The sequence below is a fragment of the Aethalodelphis obliquidens genome, unplaced genomic scaffold (assembly GCF_003676395.1).
Source record: "Aethalodelphis obliquidens isolate GAN/ISIS:26980383/991018 unplaced genomic scaffold, ASM367639v1 scaffold3, whole genome shotgun sequence".
In the NCBI taxonomy this organism is placed as follows: Eukaryota; Metazoa; Chordata; class Mammalia; order Artiodactyla; family Delphinidae; genus Aethalodelphis; species Aethalodelphis obliquidens.
The window spans coordinates 40,903,036-40,922,544 of NW_020837947.1; the positions used below are offsets into that span (position 1 = coordinate 40,903,036).

General features: G+C 36.8%; 1 protein-coding gene across 3 annotated transcripts in view; it reads left to right on the top strand.

Annotated features, from left to right (window-relative positions):
• MAN1A1 (mannosidase alpha class 1A member 1) overlaps window positions 1-19,509 on the top strand; it is a 178,528-nt gene that overhangs the window by 122,430 nt on the left and 36,589 nt on the right. For all 3 annotated transcript variants that reach the window (XM_027087611.1, XM_027087599.1, XM_027087606.1), the window contains one exon: window positions 18,639-18,762. In XM_027087611.1, the coding sequence (XP_026943412.1) occupies window positions 18,639-18,762 (124 nt within the window). The remainder of the gene's footprint in view (window positions 1-18,638; window positions 18,763-19,509) is intronic.

Below are 19,509 nucleotides of genomic sequence, written 5' to 3' on the forward strand. Positions count from 1 at the left end.
TGTAGCCTCCATTGATTCTGATAAGTCAGCCGTTACCTTGTCGTTATTTCCCTGTATGTGATTTGCTTTTTATTTTCTGGCTGTTTTCAATTTTCTCTCCTTATCTTTGGCTATCAGAAATTTGACTCTAATCTACCTAGCTAGGTGTGGGTGTCTTTGTATTTATCCTGCTTGTGTTTACTGCATTTTTTAGATTAGCAAATTAATGCTTTTCAGAAAAGTTGGGAAGTTTTCAACCATTTATCTCTTCAGATATTTTTTCCACCTCTTTCTCCTTCTCTCCTGGAATTTCAGTTACACTTCTGTTGTGAAAGGTTCTAAATGTTCTCCTTGGGACTCTGAAGCTCTATTCATTATGTTTAAACTGTCTTCGTTCTGTTCTTCAGATGTGATCATTTTTATTAATAGCTTCAAGTTTACTGTTTATTCTGCCCACTTCTTTGGCAAGTTCCACTTTAATTCTTTGAATGTATTTAAGTAGTTGCTTTGGAGTCATTGCTAAATCCAGCCTCTAGATCCATTCAGAGTCAGTTTCTGTTTAACTGTCCTTCTTCCTGAGTATGAGTCACATTTTCCTGTTTCTTTGCATATCTAGTCATTTTTGGTTAAAAACTAGATAGTGTGGATATGTTTGGCAACCTTTGATGTTCTGTGTTCTTCTGAGGATGATTTTGTTGTTTAGTAAGCAGTTTGCTCCTTTGGATTCAAACCATAAGCTCTGCCTCCCCTGCAGTGTGCAAAAGCTCAGTTCTTTTAGCTTCCAGCTATTGTTTTTAATCTGGCCTCCTGGGGAACTTTCTTACACCTGTGCAGTTTAGCATTCTGTCAAGGTTTGGGGCAAAGTTTGTGGTAGCATTAGCAAGCTCTGTCGTCTTACACTTGAAATCAGTAAGGCTTTAGCTTTCTGCCTTCTGAGTTAGGCCTGGATTCAGGAGTAACCTGAGCCGGACAAAGCCGCACTCACAAATCTCATAGGGTGCAGTTCTGCCTTTCAGGGGTAAGTGTTCCTCTGGTTTCTGTCAGCTGTTTTCCTGGTGACCCAATGGTATCTTATTTAGTGGTCCTCCAGGGATTTGGGCAGAGAGTATACTCAGATTTTTAGTCCCACTCCTTCTATGGCTTCTGTGGACTACCCCTCCCCCCCACCCCCACCCCCCCCCCACACACACATATACATTTTCAGCTACCCTGCCAACCTTTAACTCTGTCTAAAGTAAGATTGAAATTTTGTGAGATCAGGGGAAAAGTCACTAACTCGAACTCTAACTCATTGCAGTGGCTGTCTTTCAGTGGTCTGTGCTTTTTATCTTTTTTTAGATTAAGCCTGATTTTGGTCACTTTCTAGTGCTTTTAGAAGACAGATAGATAGGGCTTCCCTGGTGGCGCAGTGGTTGAGAGTCCCCCTGCCGAGGCAGCGGACATGGGTTCGTGCCCCGGTCCGGGAAGATCCCACATGCCACAGAGCGGCTGGGCCCGTGAGCCATGGCCACTGAGCCTGCGCGTCCGGAACCTGTGCTCTGCAACGCAACGGGAGAGGCCACAACAGTGAGAGGCCCGCGTACTGCAAAAAAAAAAAAAAAGATAGATACCTGATTTTATAATTGTTACTTACTGGAGGATTTGCCAACCAATTCCCTTCACCATTACTGGAAGCCAGAAGTCTCTTCCTTTTTTAAAAAATATTAGAAAGAATCCTTCATATTGTTAAACATTTTCTTACAACATGGCTGCATACTATAAGATCTTCTAAATGGGCCAGACTTTTTAAACTTTCTCTTATTGTTAGATAGCCAAGCTCTTTCCACTCTTACATTATAATACCCTAATGTACAAGTCATTTATTTATACTTGGAAATATAAGTGTTTATACTTGGTAATAGACTTAAATTATTTCTTCAGGATAAATTTCTGGAAAATGGAATTATTAAATTAGTGAGTCTGAATATTATTAATATTTTTGATATATTTTGGCAAACACCCCTGCAGAATGGTTGTACCAGTTGTCAGTGTTACCTGGGAAAATGAGGTTGCTTATTTCCCTTCAAGTCACATAACGTTAAATTTATTATGAGTTATTTTTTTTACTTAAAGGATTATTTGGTTTTTATAAAGCAAAGAATTATTCCTGACTATACTTTTTAATAAACTGTCTCCACATACTATACTTACATTTGCAAGAGTCACAGTTGTAATATGGTTACATAATCAAAATAGTAGAATAAATAGGAACTTTAGTTCATTTAGTTTAATTATTAAGCTTTTTTTTTTTCAGTGCTAAGAATACATAGAAAATTTTTAAATTTCACTTTAGGGAACTAATTCTAAGATATTTTAGAATAAGTTTTATATGTATTCCCTCTCTTCTCTTTTTAAAATTGCATTATTGAGATATAATTCACATACCATACAATTCACCCATTTAAAGTGTACAGTTCAAAGGTTTTTAGTATATTCACAGAGCTATGCAGCCATCACCACCACTGATATCCCTTCGTTTTAAATAAATTGAGAATACTAGATAGAGTCCTGGCAAGGTCAGTGAGTAGAGAGTTTGTGGAACAGAGAGAAGAAAGATTCTGCCACAAGGGGAGCTGGACTTTCTCCCCTCCATTTCCTAACTCTGCTCAGGATGTTAGCTATAATTATATAAATAACACTTTTTGGGCAATTTTGTGCGTGTCAAAGTGTGGAAAGCTAAACATAGTGAGGAAAGTTTCCTATGCCAATGTCAAAGTAAAGTTTAGACAGTATTTTTTTGATAGAGATGAAAGGTGCTAATAAAAATAACATGACAACAACCAAAATGAAAAATGAACACTGTAAACTTCTGGTATTAGATGAAGCCTGTACTATTTCTCTTATGCCAGCAGTACTACAGCCAAAAAGAGCTCTGTAAAAAATAATGGTTCTTTACGTTTTGAGGTCAGTTGGTTGATGAGATTGGATAATGACTAGGTATTACATGATTTGAAGAAATTATTAATGTTCTTTGGTGCCATATGACATTGTGGTTATATAGGAAAACGTCCTTGGAGATGAATACTGAAATATTTCATGACTAGATATCTATAATTTCATTAAAATAATTCCTCAGTGGATAAAGAAGATGTGGCACATATATACAATGGAATATTACTCAGCCATAAAAAGAAATGAAATTGAGTTATTTGTAGTGAGGTGGATGGACCTAGAGACTGTCATACAGAGTGAACTAAGTCAGAAAGAGAAAAACAAATACCATATGCTAACACATATATATGGAATCTAAAAAAAAAAATAGTTCTGAAGAACCTAGGGGCAGTACAGGAATAAAAATGCAGAGGTAGAGAATGGACTTGAGGACATGGGGAGGGAGAAGGGTAAGCTGGGACGAAGTGAGAGAGTGGCATTGACATATATACACTGCCAAATGTAAAACAGATAGCTAGTGGGAAGCAGCCGCATAGCACGGGGAGATCAGCTCGGTGCTTTGTGACCACCTAGAGGGGTGGGATAGGGAGGGTGGGAGGGAGACGCAAGAGGGAGGAGATATGGGGATATATGTATATGTATAGCTGATTCACTTTGTTATACTTTCACTTTGTTATACAGCAGAAACTAACACAGTGTTGTTAAAGCAATTATATTCCAATAAAGATGTTAAAAAAATAATAATGATAATTCCTATATGCTTACATATAGGTATGTAGATGAAGCAAATATGGCAATATAAATATTACTAGTTATTAAATCTAAGTGGTGGGTATATGGGTAAATCTAGGTGTTTACTGAACTTTTGCTTTACTTTGTCTATTTATTTGAAATTTTTTATTAAAAATAAAGTTTATAAAAGTGGATTTGTGAATATTCTAAATATGAAACAAGAATATGGTCTTAACAGTGTTTAGTCTGCTGTTTATGTAAAAAGGGATGGATATTTATTCATATTTGTTAGCATAGGCAAAAAAATTTATCTTTGAAAAGTGATTCAAGAGACAATAATGATTCTCTGTGGGAAGAGGGAATAGGAAAAGAGAAGATGAGGTAGAAATTGGAAGTAAAACTTTACTTCTTCAATGCTTTTTAATATTTTGAAACATATCTAATGAAAACATACATTATAGGAGAATATGGCCCTAAATTACCATTAAGGACTGGATCCTAAAAAAAAATAGAAAAATAATATTTCATGCCCAAAAGACTTTTCAGATTTTGGTAAAGCATTAGGCTTGTGTGCATCTTAGTAACTATTGTTGACCTGGACATTTAAAGTTCATTTTGGGAACATTAAAAAACTGAACTTGCTTTATTTTGTTGCGAGATTTCAGCATCATTTTTCTTGTTATCTCTATAACAAGAGATATTTGCACTGGGGAGTTTTTGGGTTTTTTTTAAAGTATATTATGAGTCAGTCTTATATATATATTATTTTCTTCTTTTTTAAAACACCATCTTGTTTCAAATAATGAATACTGATTGGTCGTATCTCAGTTTTCACTGCTAATAAATTCCTTTTGCTCTCCTAGACTCAGGTAGTTGGCTTATTTTCATGGCCCTACCATATTTAGGAGCATAAAAAGTGGCATGATGTAGTACGTGAAAAGAGTTAGAGCTCACATTCTAGAAATAGACCTAGCATGGAACCCCACCCCATTCCTGCCATTTAACTGAAGACCTTAGGGAAGTCACCTAACCTTGCTAAATCCCAGTTTCCTTTCTTAAATAGTAAGGTAATATTACCTATGCAGTTGTTGAGAAGATTAATTGAATTATATAAACAACCTCCTACCTGTCATGTTCTCATTTAAAAGAGGCACCCATTGCCTATTTTTAAAGTGTGAATTACCAATAAGTCTGTGAAGGACTATTATTTTTGACATTGGTTATTACATTGCTTCATTATTTATAGGTAATTCTAACAAGAATGAAATTTAAACTATTTCCCTTGCAAACAAGACCTTATATGAAAGTAAGTTTAGGACTTCCCTGGTGGTCCAGTGGTTAAGAATCTACCTGCCAATGCAGGGGACAGGGGTTCGAGCCCTGGTCTGGGAGGATCCCACATGCCGGGGGCAACTAAGCCCATGCACCACAACTACTGAAGCCCACGCACTCTGGGGCCCGCATGCTGCAACTGCTGAGCCCGTGCTCCACAACAAGAGAAACCACCACAATGAGAAGCCCGCACACCCCTATGAAGAGTAGCCCCCGCTTGCAGCAACCAGAGAAAGCCCACGCGCAGCAACGAAGACACAGCAAAGCCAAAAAAAAAAAGCTTAATTAAATTTAAAATTTAGGTTAATTTCAAGAAATTATTTACAACGGTGTCTACTCAAACTTGCCAAGTAAAATACATTTTTGAGTTACCAACTCCTTACCCTTTAGAATTAAGCTTTAAACTTCCTATTGGGTTTAACCCATTGGTTCACAGTTGATTGGATCAGCAGCTCTGGAAATCATAATGTCCTTTACAAACATTACATATTTACTATAGTAAAGTAGTTGGCATAATGATCAAGTTTGAGCCTAAGAAAGATTTCTGTGATAGTCTTTTGGAAATCATTCTAAAATGGATGTTGTTGTGTAAGTCCTTTTTCAGCAGGGGATAATTTACGAGAATAATCTTTAATAATTTGCTATGTATATGGATATTTATAAGTATGTGAATTTTTTAAATGATGATTCATTAAAGACTCATAGTTGATTATTTAGCCACCTTGAAGAAAGGATATACTGTACCTGTCCAGAACAAATTAAGATTTCTTACCTTTGGCTAGGATGGGGAGAGGGGGAGGGACATCCCTGGGCAGGATTTTCATACTCTTCCTGATTAATATGTCATCAGTCTGTGCAGCTGTCTCTTACTACTAGGATTTTTTTTAATTAATTTATTTATTTTTGGCTGCCTTGGGTCTTCGTTGCTGCACACGGGCTTTCTCTGGTTGCATCGAGTGTGGGCTACTCTTCATTGAGGTGCGCGGGCCTCCCATGGTGGTGGCTTCTCTTGTTGCGGAGCACGGGCTCTAGGAGTGTGGACTTCAGTAGTTGTGGCATGCGGGCTCAGTAGTTGTGGCACACGGGCTTAGTTGCTCCGCGGCATGTGGGATCTTCCCAGACCGGGGATTGAACCAAATCCGTGTGCCCTGTATTGACAGGCAGATTCTTAACCACTGCGCCACTAGGGAAGTCCCTAGGAATATTTTTTGAATTACCTTTTTCTAGAGGACTTGCAAGACATATAAGAGCTTTCTTAAAGTGCTGCATATTTGGTAGCTTTACAGCAATTAAATTGCTTTAAGGAAGTTGGCTGTTAATGGTAGCAATTTGTTACACTTTTAAAACTTGGGAATGCCTCACTTTGTTTCCTTATTACTTGAGTTATAATTTCTACCTCCAAGTGAACATTTGGTTAATTTATTTTTATTGAGCAGATATCTCTAAAATTGAAGAGAAAAAAACCAAAACCGGATTTCTTTTGGTTAGCCAAATGTCAGTTGCTTAATGCAAAAGATAAAAATACTTTTCTGGACTAAACTCTTTATATTTTCAAAGCACTTTCATGTGTATTATCCCATTTGATCCGGCTAAAATAGTAGGAGGTGTGTGGCATAGGTGTTACTTTGTTTTAAAGATCAGGAGATGGATGCCTTAGAGAGTTTAAAGGACTTGCCCAAGGTCACACCTAAAAATTCTCTAAATGCATAAATAATCTTTAAAGTTTATGCAGCCTGGTCTCTGATTTACCTGTAGCCTCTCTGTTGTCTTTTTGGATAAAATATTCTCCATTATTGCTTAAATGCAACTTTTTTTCTCCTCCATTAATGGGGAAATATTGATGAAACTATTAAATCTCTACAGGGAAGAAATAAATCAGTAAATTTGCAGTAGGATCAAAAATAAATACTGAGAGAAATTAACTTTAGAATACTTAAATATTCAACAGCTATACTTAGCTAAGCTATTGAACAGGTGCGCCTAATACAGTTTTTTAAAAAGTGTTACATGACTTGAGAAACAAAATACTTATAGTTAAAAATGTAAATTTTATGCTTACTTACATATAATAATACTTTCATTTTCACTGTTGAGTCTAACTTTTAAAAGAAGAAGTTATTGCCCAGATTTTCAGGATTTTTAAAGCATAATCTTGGGTGAGGGGAGAAGAGTTTGTAAATAGGACACAGAACCCCGAACATATATAGGGAAAAAATTGGAAATTTTTACCAAATAAAAATTAATATAGCCACAAAAAATGGCTAAAATCAAATGACAAACAGCAACTTGGGAAAAAATTGGCAAAACACATGATGGATAAAAGGCAAGTTTTCTTAATGTATAAAAAGCTCTTTCTAAAAGCATTAGTATGAATATGGATGGTTAATATGACATAACAATAGTATTTAAAAATTAGAAGAGATCTACCTGTTTATCAGTAGAGGATTGGCTTAATGACATGTGATTATCCATTTTATGGAATATTATTATGCAGCTGTTAAAAATGATTATCCTAGAAAGTGTCTGTGATGAGCTGCTAATTGAGACAGGTACCTTACAAAAGTAATATATATAATGTAATATCTTTTATTGGAAAGAACAAATCCTTGAGATATATATCTATATAGATATATATCTGTATGTTTGTATGCATATGGGTGGAAAACATTGGTTAACTAGGATTTACAGGTGAGAGACATTACAAGGGGGTAGGGATTCAATATTTAGCTGTTTCTCAGTTCATCTTTACATTGTTTCATTTATAACAATGTGTATACATTACTTATATAATTTTTTTAATTTATAGAAAGTAATAGAAGTGGGAGAGACAGTAACACCAATACATAAATGAGACAGTTTCATAAACATGTACTTCTCAGAAAAAGATGCACATTGGCCATTGAACATCAGAAGCTCATAAATAAATACAAATTAAAATAGCGTTAGCATGTTATTTTTCACCTAGCAAACTCACCAAGTTTTAAAAATTTGATAAATACCCAGAGTTAGTAGCTAGAATGTTCTCATGCACACTCAGTTTGTGTTTGCACACAAACTCGTTAGAAGGTAACTGGGTGGCGTTTATTAAATTTTAAATACATACTTTATGACCTGGAAATTCAACATGTAGGATTTTATCCTAGAGACCTACTCATGAATGTGCCACAATTTTTTTAATAGCAAAACTTGAGAACAGAGACAAATGATTGAATAAGTCACGGTACACCCACACACTGAAATACTATGCAGCTATAATGCAGTAGAGCACCAAGGTACTTAACTCTTTCATGAAACACAGTATATGGTAATATGTATAGCATACTTCCATTTGTATTTTTAAAAGTTCTGTCTAGTGACCATGTACTAGGAAATTTCAGAAGAGATTTCAGTAAATTATTGATGGTGTTTACTCTGAAAAATATTAGGATCTAGAGTATGAGAAGAAAAAGATTTCTTCAAACTGAAAGTTTCCTCAAGTTGAATAAATTGATGTTTATAAAAAAACTAAAAAAGGAAAATTAAGATGATCAAATTTGACTTTGTCCTTGTAATTATAAATGATGGTTATTATAGAATCTGAAAGAGAGAACTCACGCTTTTCTTTATCATGCCTGTTCCTGCGTCAGTCTTTTGCATCTTCTTAAGTAGCATCAATACCTACCCAGCTGCTAAAGCCAAAAAAACTAGAAATCATCCTTGATTCCGTTCTTCCCTTATCCCCAAATCCGGTTCTTCCTCCAGACATAGCCTGAATCCCTCCATGTCTGTCCATCTCCACAATTAGCACCTAGTCCAGGCCACCATCTGCCTCTTGCCTAGATACCTGCCTGCTTGCTTCCTTCCAGGTCTTGCTCTCACATAGTGCAGTCTTACCACAGTGTCCAGAGTGAGCTTTAATAAAGCAACTCAGATTTATCACCTCCTATTTAAAACCCTAGAGTGAGTTTCCATTGCACTTAGAATAAATCAAATGCTTGCTCTGGCCTACCAGTCCTGGGTGATCTGCCCCCTTATCAGCTCTCCAGTGTCCCTGTCACTACAACCACACAGCCAGCCTCTGTTTTCACACTTTTCAGAGTCATGACCCCTTAGGGCACTTGCAGGAACCATTCCCAGGTCCTCACTGACAGTTTCATTTTTATCTTGCTTGTCTCAGCTTGAAACTCTCCTCTTTAACATGATCTTCCCAACAAACCCATCTAAAGAAGCTCCCTGTCAGACTCTGTCACATCAGCCTGTTTTATTCTCTTCTTAGTGCTTAACATTACATGATAATTGTGCCATTTTTCACATTGACATCCTACTATTAACTGAAGTAGGTTATCTTAAATTCCAAGAAAGTACATTTTCCTCAAGGACCCAAGAGAGCATTTTCATTTTGAATGGGGGAGGGGGGGAATAGCCCATAAACATTGTTACTGTTCTTAAATTGGCATTCATGGAACAAGAAGACACTCATCAGAGCTGTAAGATTTATTTTGCACCAAGACTAGCCCCAATCCATAAAACCCTGGAACCCTCCTACTAGTTCATTGCTTTATTTCACAACAGCTCATTTCAGACCAGATCTTTCTGGAAAGTCTGGTCTTACCTTAGTCTAGTATAGTTTGTCCTAAGCCTAGCCTCTCCCCTTACATTCCAGATTCCTCTGGAGATTCTTCTCATAATACCACCAAACTCTATCCTAAGTGGGTTAAAAACAGCAGTGTTCGGGGCCTAATAATTACATAAAATTCTCTGAGCCAGCAAGTTTGTACTGAACCTTAAATGAAATATAAAGCCCAGCCTCCATGAGCAGAGGGTAAAGAAGGAAGGGTTTTGTTCTCTCTTCCTTTTCCTTACAGGTAAAATGAGAGTGGTTATTACTTTCTAATTTCAAAATACTATTTTGATGTTTTCATTTTAGCATTTTATAATGTTTTCTAACAAAGTTACCAAAAGGTACATTTTTATGTCAGCACTCATTTATCTGATTATTTCCTTAAAGGTAAAATAAGTATGATTGTATGGTCTCAAGGTACTATACTCATGTATTCACTTTGACATTTTACAGAGCTAACACACATTAAATAAAGATTTTTAAAAGTTAGTTATGTTGTCAGTGCTCATATTTTGAATATTCTACTAGGAAATAGGTAGTTTTACTATCAAAGTTCCACCAACCATTTTGCTTAGTATTTTGAAACATTTTTCAAATGTTCATATCAGTAATAGGAGGCTACCAAAAGTTCAGACCATGTAAACTACCCATTTTGATTATTCTCACTTTGTGAAAGTTGTTAGGGAGTTAGTTACATTTTTTTTTTTTTTAGTATTTTTTCCTGTAGTATAAAGAATCTTAATTACTGAAAATATATAAACGTGTAAGTTAAAGGTAAACAATTGAAAGTGTCTATACATGTAAAATATTTTAACTGTAAGTAGTAAACCTTAGACTACTTTCTGAATTTTATAGAAAAAAAATATGAGTTACAGTAATATTAGAAATGGATTGGTTGCTGAAATATATAAATGCATCAGTCATCAACTTATGTCATTTACTATGTGAATATCTATTTTAAGGGGCAGTGGTCGTAAAAGAAACAATTGTATCTCCACCTTTAGGTCTTATTCTCAGGTTAGAGAGATGAATTTCAGCATGTGGAAAGATAAATAACAGAGAAGACATCACAAGGCAGCACATAGCTAATTATACACAGATGATCCTTTAGCACTTACTATATTTTATATAAGGATGTCAGTGAGAGCCAAAACAGGACAGTCATTGATTTCATCATAGTAGCTCAATGTTCTGTTGAGGACACCTGTCTTTTTTTTTTTTTTTAACATCTTTATTGGAGTATAATTGCTTTACAACGGTATGTTAGTTTCTGCTTTATAACAAAGTGAATCAGTTATACATATACATATGTTCCCATATCTCTTCCCTCTTGCATCTCCCTCCCTCCCACCCTCCCTATCCCACCCCTCTAGGTGGTCACAAACCACCTAGCTGATCTCCCTGTGTTATGCGGCTGCTTCCCACTAGCTATCTATTTTACGTTTGGTAGAGGACACCTGTCTTTATTGTTGAGTTTTCCTCAACAATTTATTCTTCCTCTTTATTCTTTATTCGCGATTGTCCTCTTTATTCTTGTGTCATGATTTTTCCTAATCTTTATGTTTTTAAAACTTTAGTTGCCACACTGTTTCATAACACAGTTTTCCACAGTCTCGGAACCATACGTTGTAGGCAGCAGGCAGAAAAATGAGAATGCAATAGCTTGGTAGCTTTATTCTCCAGCATCTGTTCAGAGTAATCCCTGAATCTGTTTGTTCTTCCCACAAGCTGTGCACACATTTTTGTTTGCATGATCCTTATGTAAAAGTTCAAAACTAATGCTACCATTTCAAATGATAAGGTCGCTTAACTAACCATCTAGTTTCTTTTGGCTGATTAGATTTCCATTAGATGATAAGAGAAATATCTAAATTTACATAACACAGCTTTAAAGAATGCCCTAGTTATTAGCCCTGATTACCTATATATCATCTATTTTCTTGAACTTTCTTGCTGATTCATCATTGGGAATTTGAATAGCATTTAGCTACATTTTCCCACTACAGGTTCCTTAATTTAGCATTTATTTTACTGATCTTGCCTTAAAAACAATTTATTGCCCACCCTGAAGTATAATGATAACTAATTTATTAATCATTAGGGAATGTCTAATGCCCTAGACTTTGGGATTACACAGGTGCATAAAGCAGCATCTGGGTCCCTGAGGATCTTAGAATCTAGTAGAAAGGAGAAATCCTGGCCATTCTGGTTGTGGAAAGAGACGATTGTATACCATTTGAAAAATTAAAAGCCTGGGATCTGTGCTGATTTCATTTATCTTGATCTGTAGATGAGCCATAGACCCATAGAATGAAAGGCAGAAAAAGAGATGAATAAACATAGCCAAATCTGACTGTAGTCTTGGATCTTAAGTAATGTTGTGGAATGATGTTATGTGTTATACTCTTACGATAGTGGAATAATTGTATCTAAAAGGAAGGGAAGTTCTGGCAAACTGTTATTAGTGAATTACCATTTGGAAGATGGACTTCTACTATGCTTCTGTTCCCTCCTGAGGTTTATTCGAAAAGTGGATATAGATCCTTGTCTGTAACTTCCACCTCTCCAGTTTTAAAGGACTTAATGTGATTTCAACAAATGGATTTGAGCTATCCCAGGAGTTCTAGAGACTACCAAATGTGGTGGGATACAATAGGCCCACTTTGTAAAGAGAAATAACTGTAAATAGTGGGCATTTATGCCTCCAATACACATTCCGAAATCCATCCTCATTATCGGTTTAGACAATTCAACTAACATCTTCCAGCTGGAATCAATGTAGGCATTTTTATTAAGAAATAAGTTAGCTTTATAAAAGGTCCAGACATACCACTAAATTGTTTACAGTGGAAAAAAAAAACTTAAAAATAAAAAATAAATTAGCTTCAGTGTCCATCAGTAGGGGTGTGTTTAAGTAAATTAGAATATATCCATTCAGTCAGATACTATGCACTCAACACTCAACAACAACGGTGATGTACATTGATTGACATGGGAAATGTCCGTGAAAAATGCAATGTATATTTAAAACAACAGGTAGAATACGATTTTTTTTAAGTGCGGTAAAGTAAATGTATGTGCATGCCCACACATCCTAAGGGCACTGAAATGCTTTCTCATCAGTACTGCCTTTTGATGGTGTCCTCTGACCTAATGATAGGATATCCCAGTTTGCCCAATAACTGGGCAGAAGCTACATTCAACTTATTTTCAGTCTGTTGAAAGTGGTTTGGTTAGCAAGGAGGTCTTACCCAAAGGGCAGCTGGAAAACAGAATTTTAGCATCTTTGAACCTTAGGAGCAGGTTAGTTATGGAATTAGAGAGGACATATCATCTCAGTCTTTGTAGCCCCCAGCCTATCCTCCAATCCAAGGTAGTCAAATACAAGGACAGCAGTATTGACTGTGAGAATAAACTAAAATAATAAATATTCAGTTTCGATTCTGTCTAAAATAAATACCTACAAAGTGAGACAAGATATGGATAATTTTAAAAAATTATTTGGGCCCTTGCTTAAAAAACTTAAGTATGAGCATTCTTTGGAGATATAAACCACATGCTGCTGTTCAGAAGCAGTAAGTATTGGATTGTGAATGAATTCAGTCACGTGGCTACCCTTTATTAGCCAGCTTTCCCTGATAGGATAGCCCTCAGGAGACTGGTGCTCCCCAGTCAAAATTTCTGTGCATGAGCTACAGTAGAATCTTGACTAGTCTTAGAATGCCAGTCCCTGGAATTGTTAGTCCAAGTCTTTTTTTTTTTTTTTTTTTTTTGCGGTACGCGGGCCTCTCACTGTTGTAGCCCCTCCCGTTGCGGAGCACAGGCTCCGGACGCGCAGGCTCAGCGGCCATGGCTCACGGGCCCAGCCACTCCACGGCATGTGGGATCTTCCCAGACCCGGGCACGATCCCGTGTCCCCTGCATCGGCAGGCGGACTCTCAACCACTGCGCCACCAGGGAAGCCCAGTCCAAGTCTTAATGAGGTCTTAGACTACAAACTTGAAAGATTGGCACTGTGCAAGCCTTTGCAGGAAGGAAGCATTTGTAATAAGTGAAGCTGAAATTGCTTAATCTCAAAATCAATAAGCTTTGGGAATACATTTAAATGAAACAATCATCATGAACTTTCTAATTATTTTTTTCCTAATCTATGCTAAAATCCAAAAGGAATATTATTGGATTATCTGCTCTTTTGAATTAAATATCCCTGCGTGCCCCGTCATTTGCAAACATAAGTAAAGCTTTACCATGCTATATAGAATATGGGAAATTTTTTTCTTCCAAAACTTGTTAACTCCATAGCCACAAGGAATGAGCTGTATTTTGGACTATGAACTTGAAAGGAGTTTGTTTACTGATCAGCTAATCAGAGATTATTCAGAAAAGAATCCTCAAGAAATTTCTTTATTGGTCCATTTCCCATTTCGCAGAGAAGAGCAAGCAGCAAGGAAGAGTAAATTGATAGTCTGTAGCTAATCAAGACTTTAGAACTATTTAATGTTTTGCTTACATATTCATCTGGCAATTTTTTAGAATTGTTTCAGTTCTGTAAATTCTTTATTTGTTGCATTTGATTATATTAAGTAAATAAATGTATTTGTTAATATTCCAAATTGTATCTGGGGAGTAACTATAGCATATAACTTCAGGTACCTAGATTTAAGATTATTCTGAAAGCGTATACCATCAATCCAGAGCAATCCTCCAGCTACTTGATTCATTACAAGCTCTGGCGAAAGAGCAGCTCTCCCACAGGATTCAAACGTGTGTAGAATAACATCATTAGTACTGTAGAGAGAAGAGAAAGCACATAACACCCATTGCTTATCAGAGTTACGAGTTCGGTAAATAATTATACCTTCTTGTTTTTGAGTGCAGTAGAATGAGGAAGTATATTACGGCTGCTACTAAACCACATTCAAATTACAGTCTCTAGAGCAACAACACAGTAATCCATATTTTCAAAAGAATCATAGCAACTCAATTTTTTTTTTTTTTTTCTCGGTACGCGGGCCTCTCCCGTTGCGGAGCACAGGCTCCGGACGCGCAGGCTCAGCGGCCATGGCTCACGGGCCCAGCCGCTCCGCTGCATGTGGGATCCTCCCGGACCGGGCACGAACCTGCGTCCCCTACATCGGCAGGTGGACTCTCAACCACTGCGCCACCAGGGAAGCCCGCAACTCAATATTTTAAAAGACATGTTTCTAATTGCAATTGCCATAATCAGTTATTTTCTGATGTGATGTTTTACTTTCAAAGAATTATTACCTTTGTAGAATAGTGAAATTTTAAATTAAATTAAAAGTTGAGACACATGTTTTAAATAATACTCCAATTTAAAATGGAAGAACTGGAGATTGGAGGAAACCGAAATAAATGAAATTAGAATGATAGCAAAGTTTGAAGTTCTATTCCAGGATTCTTTGAACCAAACACTTGACAGCTCCCCAGTCATGTTAATTGCCTTTTTGTATCTGTATATATTTCCATATGCTGAGTCATCATGTTGGCTTAAAATGCAGTCATTATAACAGTATTGACAATATTTGGCTTAAAATGCAGTCATTATAACAATATTGGCAATATTTAAATGTTCTTCCCTTTCATGCCTGCCTTATGGAATATACAGTTTCTGAACACAAACTGTTATTTTATCTTTAAAATATTTTTCTAAAATATTATTAGTGCTTGTAAAATAAAGATAGATAGGAGAACATGATTGCCTTTAAAGTACTATGATAGCAGAACTAAAGTTAAAGACGTTTAAAATCCCTTATTCTCTCAAATTAAATTCATTTTGAGCCAGAGGTCTAGAAAGCTTAGCCTTTGGTATCATGGGATGCCCAGGGCACCCTGACTCCCAGACCAAGGGAGCAGAATCTTTCTTGACTCATTTCCCTTTATCACAGACTCACCATATTCATGTCAAATGCCCACTGTCCATATATATTATTTTATATATGCTGTATTTAAAATGGATACACTGCTGTATTTAAAATGGATAACCAACAAGAACCTACTGTATAGCACAGGGAACTCTGCTCAATTTTATGTAATAATCTAAATGGGAAAAGAATTTGAAAAACAATAGATGCATGTATATGTATAACTGAATCACTTTGCTGTACACCTGAAACTAATACAACATTGTTAATCAACTATACTGCAATAGAAAATAGAAAGTTTTTAAAAAATAAAAATACCAAAAAAAAGAAATTAGAGCCATATAAATATATAGATTTTTCAATAGACTCATAGAATTTAGACACAAAAAAGATCTTAGAAATTGTTCTGTGAGTGACCAAAACTTGGTTCTGACTCACTACACATTTGCTGTGCAAGTAGGCAGCCACTTCCCCGACACACAGGTATTTCAGCTGTGATGGCCCATGGCATGTGCCTCATGCTTTCCAGGCCAATCTCCATGTCTTTGCAGCTTTGCCTAAGAAAAGGCAAATGACCTTATTTAATATCTAGATATAATGATGCCCTATCTGATTTCTTGAAACCCTTCCCTGATTTACATTTAAGAGCCAGTGTAACCATTGATCTTATAATTTTACTGAAGCACAGTAATTTTGTAGATTGAAAGAATGGCAACCAAAGCTATACTTTCATATAAGTATATATGTATTGGAAACCCAGCTTCCTTTCTGTTCACATGATATATCCTTTGCTAGTGCTTTTAATATTTTGCTCCCTGTATAATTAGTGATACAGTGCTGTTTTCCTTCTGATATGAATGTGTGCAAAGGCAAAGACATTTTATATATATATATATATATATATATATATATATACACCTTTATATCTTTTTTTAACATATTGAAATTTTTTCAGTATATCTCTGATTTTTTCTTGATTAACCACATTAATAGCAGAGAACAAATGCCTGCATACAGAAGTAATTTGAATTTTATTTAGTACATATACAGCTTAAGTTTCACATCTGAGTGTGCTGCCATGGCCTCTAACACCCTGAACTTGAAAAGAACCAGTCCCTGAAGCTCTGGAAACTGGGCTGGGCTCCCTGGCATGCCGTCCTCTTCCTTCTCCAGGGTGAAGTCATCACTCCCTCTTGCCCTGATATCGTGGCTTTTATAGTTTCTCTGGAACATAGAAATTTGGAGTTTTGCTAAATAGGTTTATTAACTTTGGTCAGTGATAGAACGGTTGGAATAAAAACAACATGTCATGATGGCAAATTAGTGACCAATTACTGTATGCATTTGCCATATGTTAATAAAATTTGAAAGTAGCTGTTCATCCTATTTGGATGATTGGATATTCCTTTGATCTAAGCCAACGATGAAAATAAAAACTGACTCTCAGTCCCAGAAGTTAATAAATGTAAGGCATTTTCTAAAATAAATGAATATGTGGTTTTCAGATCTCTGTCTTTTATTTCTGTTTATTTTTTATTAGGTTTACTATAAATCTGTGTTTGGGAGCAAAATCTAGATTTTACTCCAAAAAGAAACAGGGAATAAGAGGGTGGCAGCCTACAGTGTCAGATACCAGATTGTCACCATTGTTTTCCTTTTCATCAGCAGCCTCAGCATGCCTGTGGCAGAAGCAGTGACAGAACTGGAAGGGTTTACCCAGGGTTGTGAATGCGTAAAATGAAAAACAAAGGGGATAGGAAACCTAGGGGACACCAAGAGCAGTATGTCAATGGGGCCAACTTAGAAAGAGAGGAAAGTGAGAAATCCACAAGCCTACAAGGTTTGGCTTCAACTTAACTTTGCAGCCTTCTCTCCTGCCACCTTCCCTTCCCTCCACTCACCAGTCTCAGGAGCTACCTCAGGTTCCTGGCTAGCCCTTCTGCTGTGTGTCTCTCTGTGTCCAGATTCTCCTTCTCTCCATTCTTCCCTCACTACTTGTTATTTACCCTTCAAGAATCTACTCAGGACTCGCCTCGAAGAAGCCTTCTGTGATCCCTTCCATGTTGGATTGCATGTCCTGGCCCTAGGTGCTCAGAACATTTCACACATTTAACTTGGCACTTACTGTATGTGACTGGAATTATTTACGCTTAGCTCTTTCTTTCCCATTACGCTATAAGGTCCTTAAGAGTGATTTATTCATGATAAGGATCCTTGTAACCCAGTGCCCTGCATAGTCCCTGGCAAAGTGTAGGCATGCAGTAAATGTAAGTCTGAATGAAAACTAAAATGTGGGTTTTCAGCTTTCTGGAAGAGAATTTATTGGTCAGGAGAATCACTGACTTTATTTGAATTATCACCTGTGTTTGATATTTTAAGTAGCTCTCCAGACATAAACTGTACCCAAGGGTATGACCATGTCTCAAGAGCCACTTTATGTGTATTTGTGTCAGTGTATGTTTAGGACTAACTCTTTTTAAAAAGCATTTCACTAAGATGAGCCACAAGGCAATAATTTTTTAAGCTTATTCCTTTGACCTCTTTCAGATTTGAATTACATAATTTTGTTGAAGTTCTTGAGCATAGATTAAATAGGTCATGGAATACATGAGTGCCTTGGAAAATAGGTAAAATTGTGTGAAGGGAAACATAAGAAAGGAAGTCTGGTAAACGGGGAGGAAGTTTAAAGCAGGGTGGAATGAGTATATAACTAACGAATCTTTGAAATATATCTTATATCCAAGAAAAATGTTGTATATAATGTGAATGTCTATAAAAGTCCCTGGACTCTCAGACCGAAATTAATTAAAATGTTGAAAAGCTTAATATGGGGTATGGAGCACGATAGGGGTGTTTTGGTCTGATTTTGTTTTATATTCTACTTGGAATGGGTGTGTGTCTCTTTACGGCACCTGTACCTTCTAAAATATTTGTTCATCAACAGCAAGCACATAACAACTTCTTTCTGACGTAAGTCAAAAGTAATTTTCAATTTGAAGATAGGAATCAAAGCCTGAAACCAGTAGCCAAAGAAAGCAACACTGGATATTTTAAAATATACAGAGCAAACTATTAACTGAGATTTCATTATTCAAAAGCTGTCTCTTTCACTTCTACTTAGAGCTGCAAAAAATGGAATCATTCTGACCCATAACTCTTCACTTTCTTCTCTTCTTTAGTGGGATTGGAAGGAATTGGCCCTGGGCCTCAGGAGGCAGCAGTATTTTGGCAGAATTTGGAACTCTGCATTTGGAGTTTATACACTTGAGCTACTTATCAGGAAACCCCATCTTTGCTGATAAGGTGAGATTCTCCAGTATACCCTGCACTGCAAAAAAGTACTTGTTGGAAACGATATCCCTCTGTGGGGAGATTTAGTAATACGGAACGTGGAAAAGAACCACCAATTTTAATGTAGCCCTTTATGAAGTTTTGTTACATGCAGCATTTCATTTAACCAAACTGTAAACCATTCTTTTCACAGCACCATTCTAACTCAGTGCAAGAGGGCCTCGCTTACATGTCTGATTCTCTACACCTCAAGCAAGTAACTTTACATCTCTGAAGTTTTTCCCTTATCTAAAACTATAGTGTTTTGTGGACTCTGTGAACCGTATACATGAAAGACTTTTTACACTCAAAGTGTTTTACAAATGCAAAGTAGCAATTGAATCAGTTTCTAATTTTCAAGAAACACACCCATTACCCCACCACTCCGCCCTTAGCTTTCACCCCACTTGTCAGCTCCCCTTTACAGCAGAATTCTTTGGAAGAGTTGTCTGTGTTTGTTGTCTTCGCTTCTTGACTGCCACTCCCTTGAATGCTCTCCTGCTGGGCTTTTCTCCCAGCCACACCAGTGAGGGCTGTGTTGCCAGATCCAGTAGTCATTCTCACCTCTCCCTCTCCCTCCCTTTTCCTCCCCATCTTCCTCTCCCTCCCCCTGTCCCTCTCCCTCTCCCTCCCCTTCCCCTCTCCCTCTCCCTCCCCATCTTCCTTTCTGTCTCCCTCCCCTTCCCCTCCCTCCCCCTCTCCCTCTCCCCCTCCCCCCCC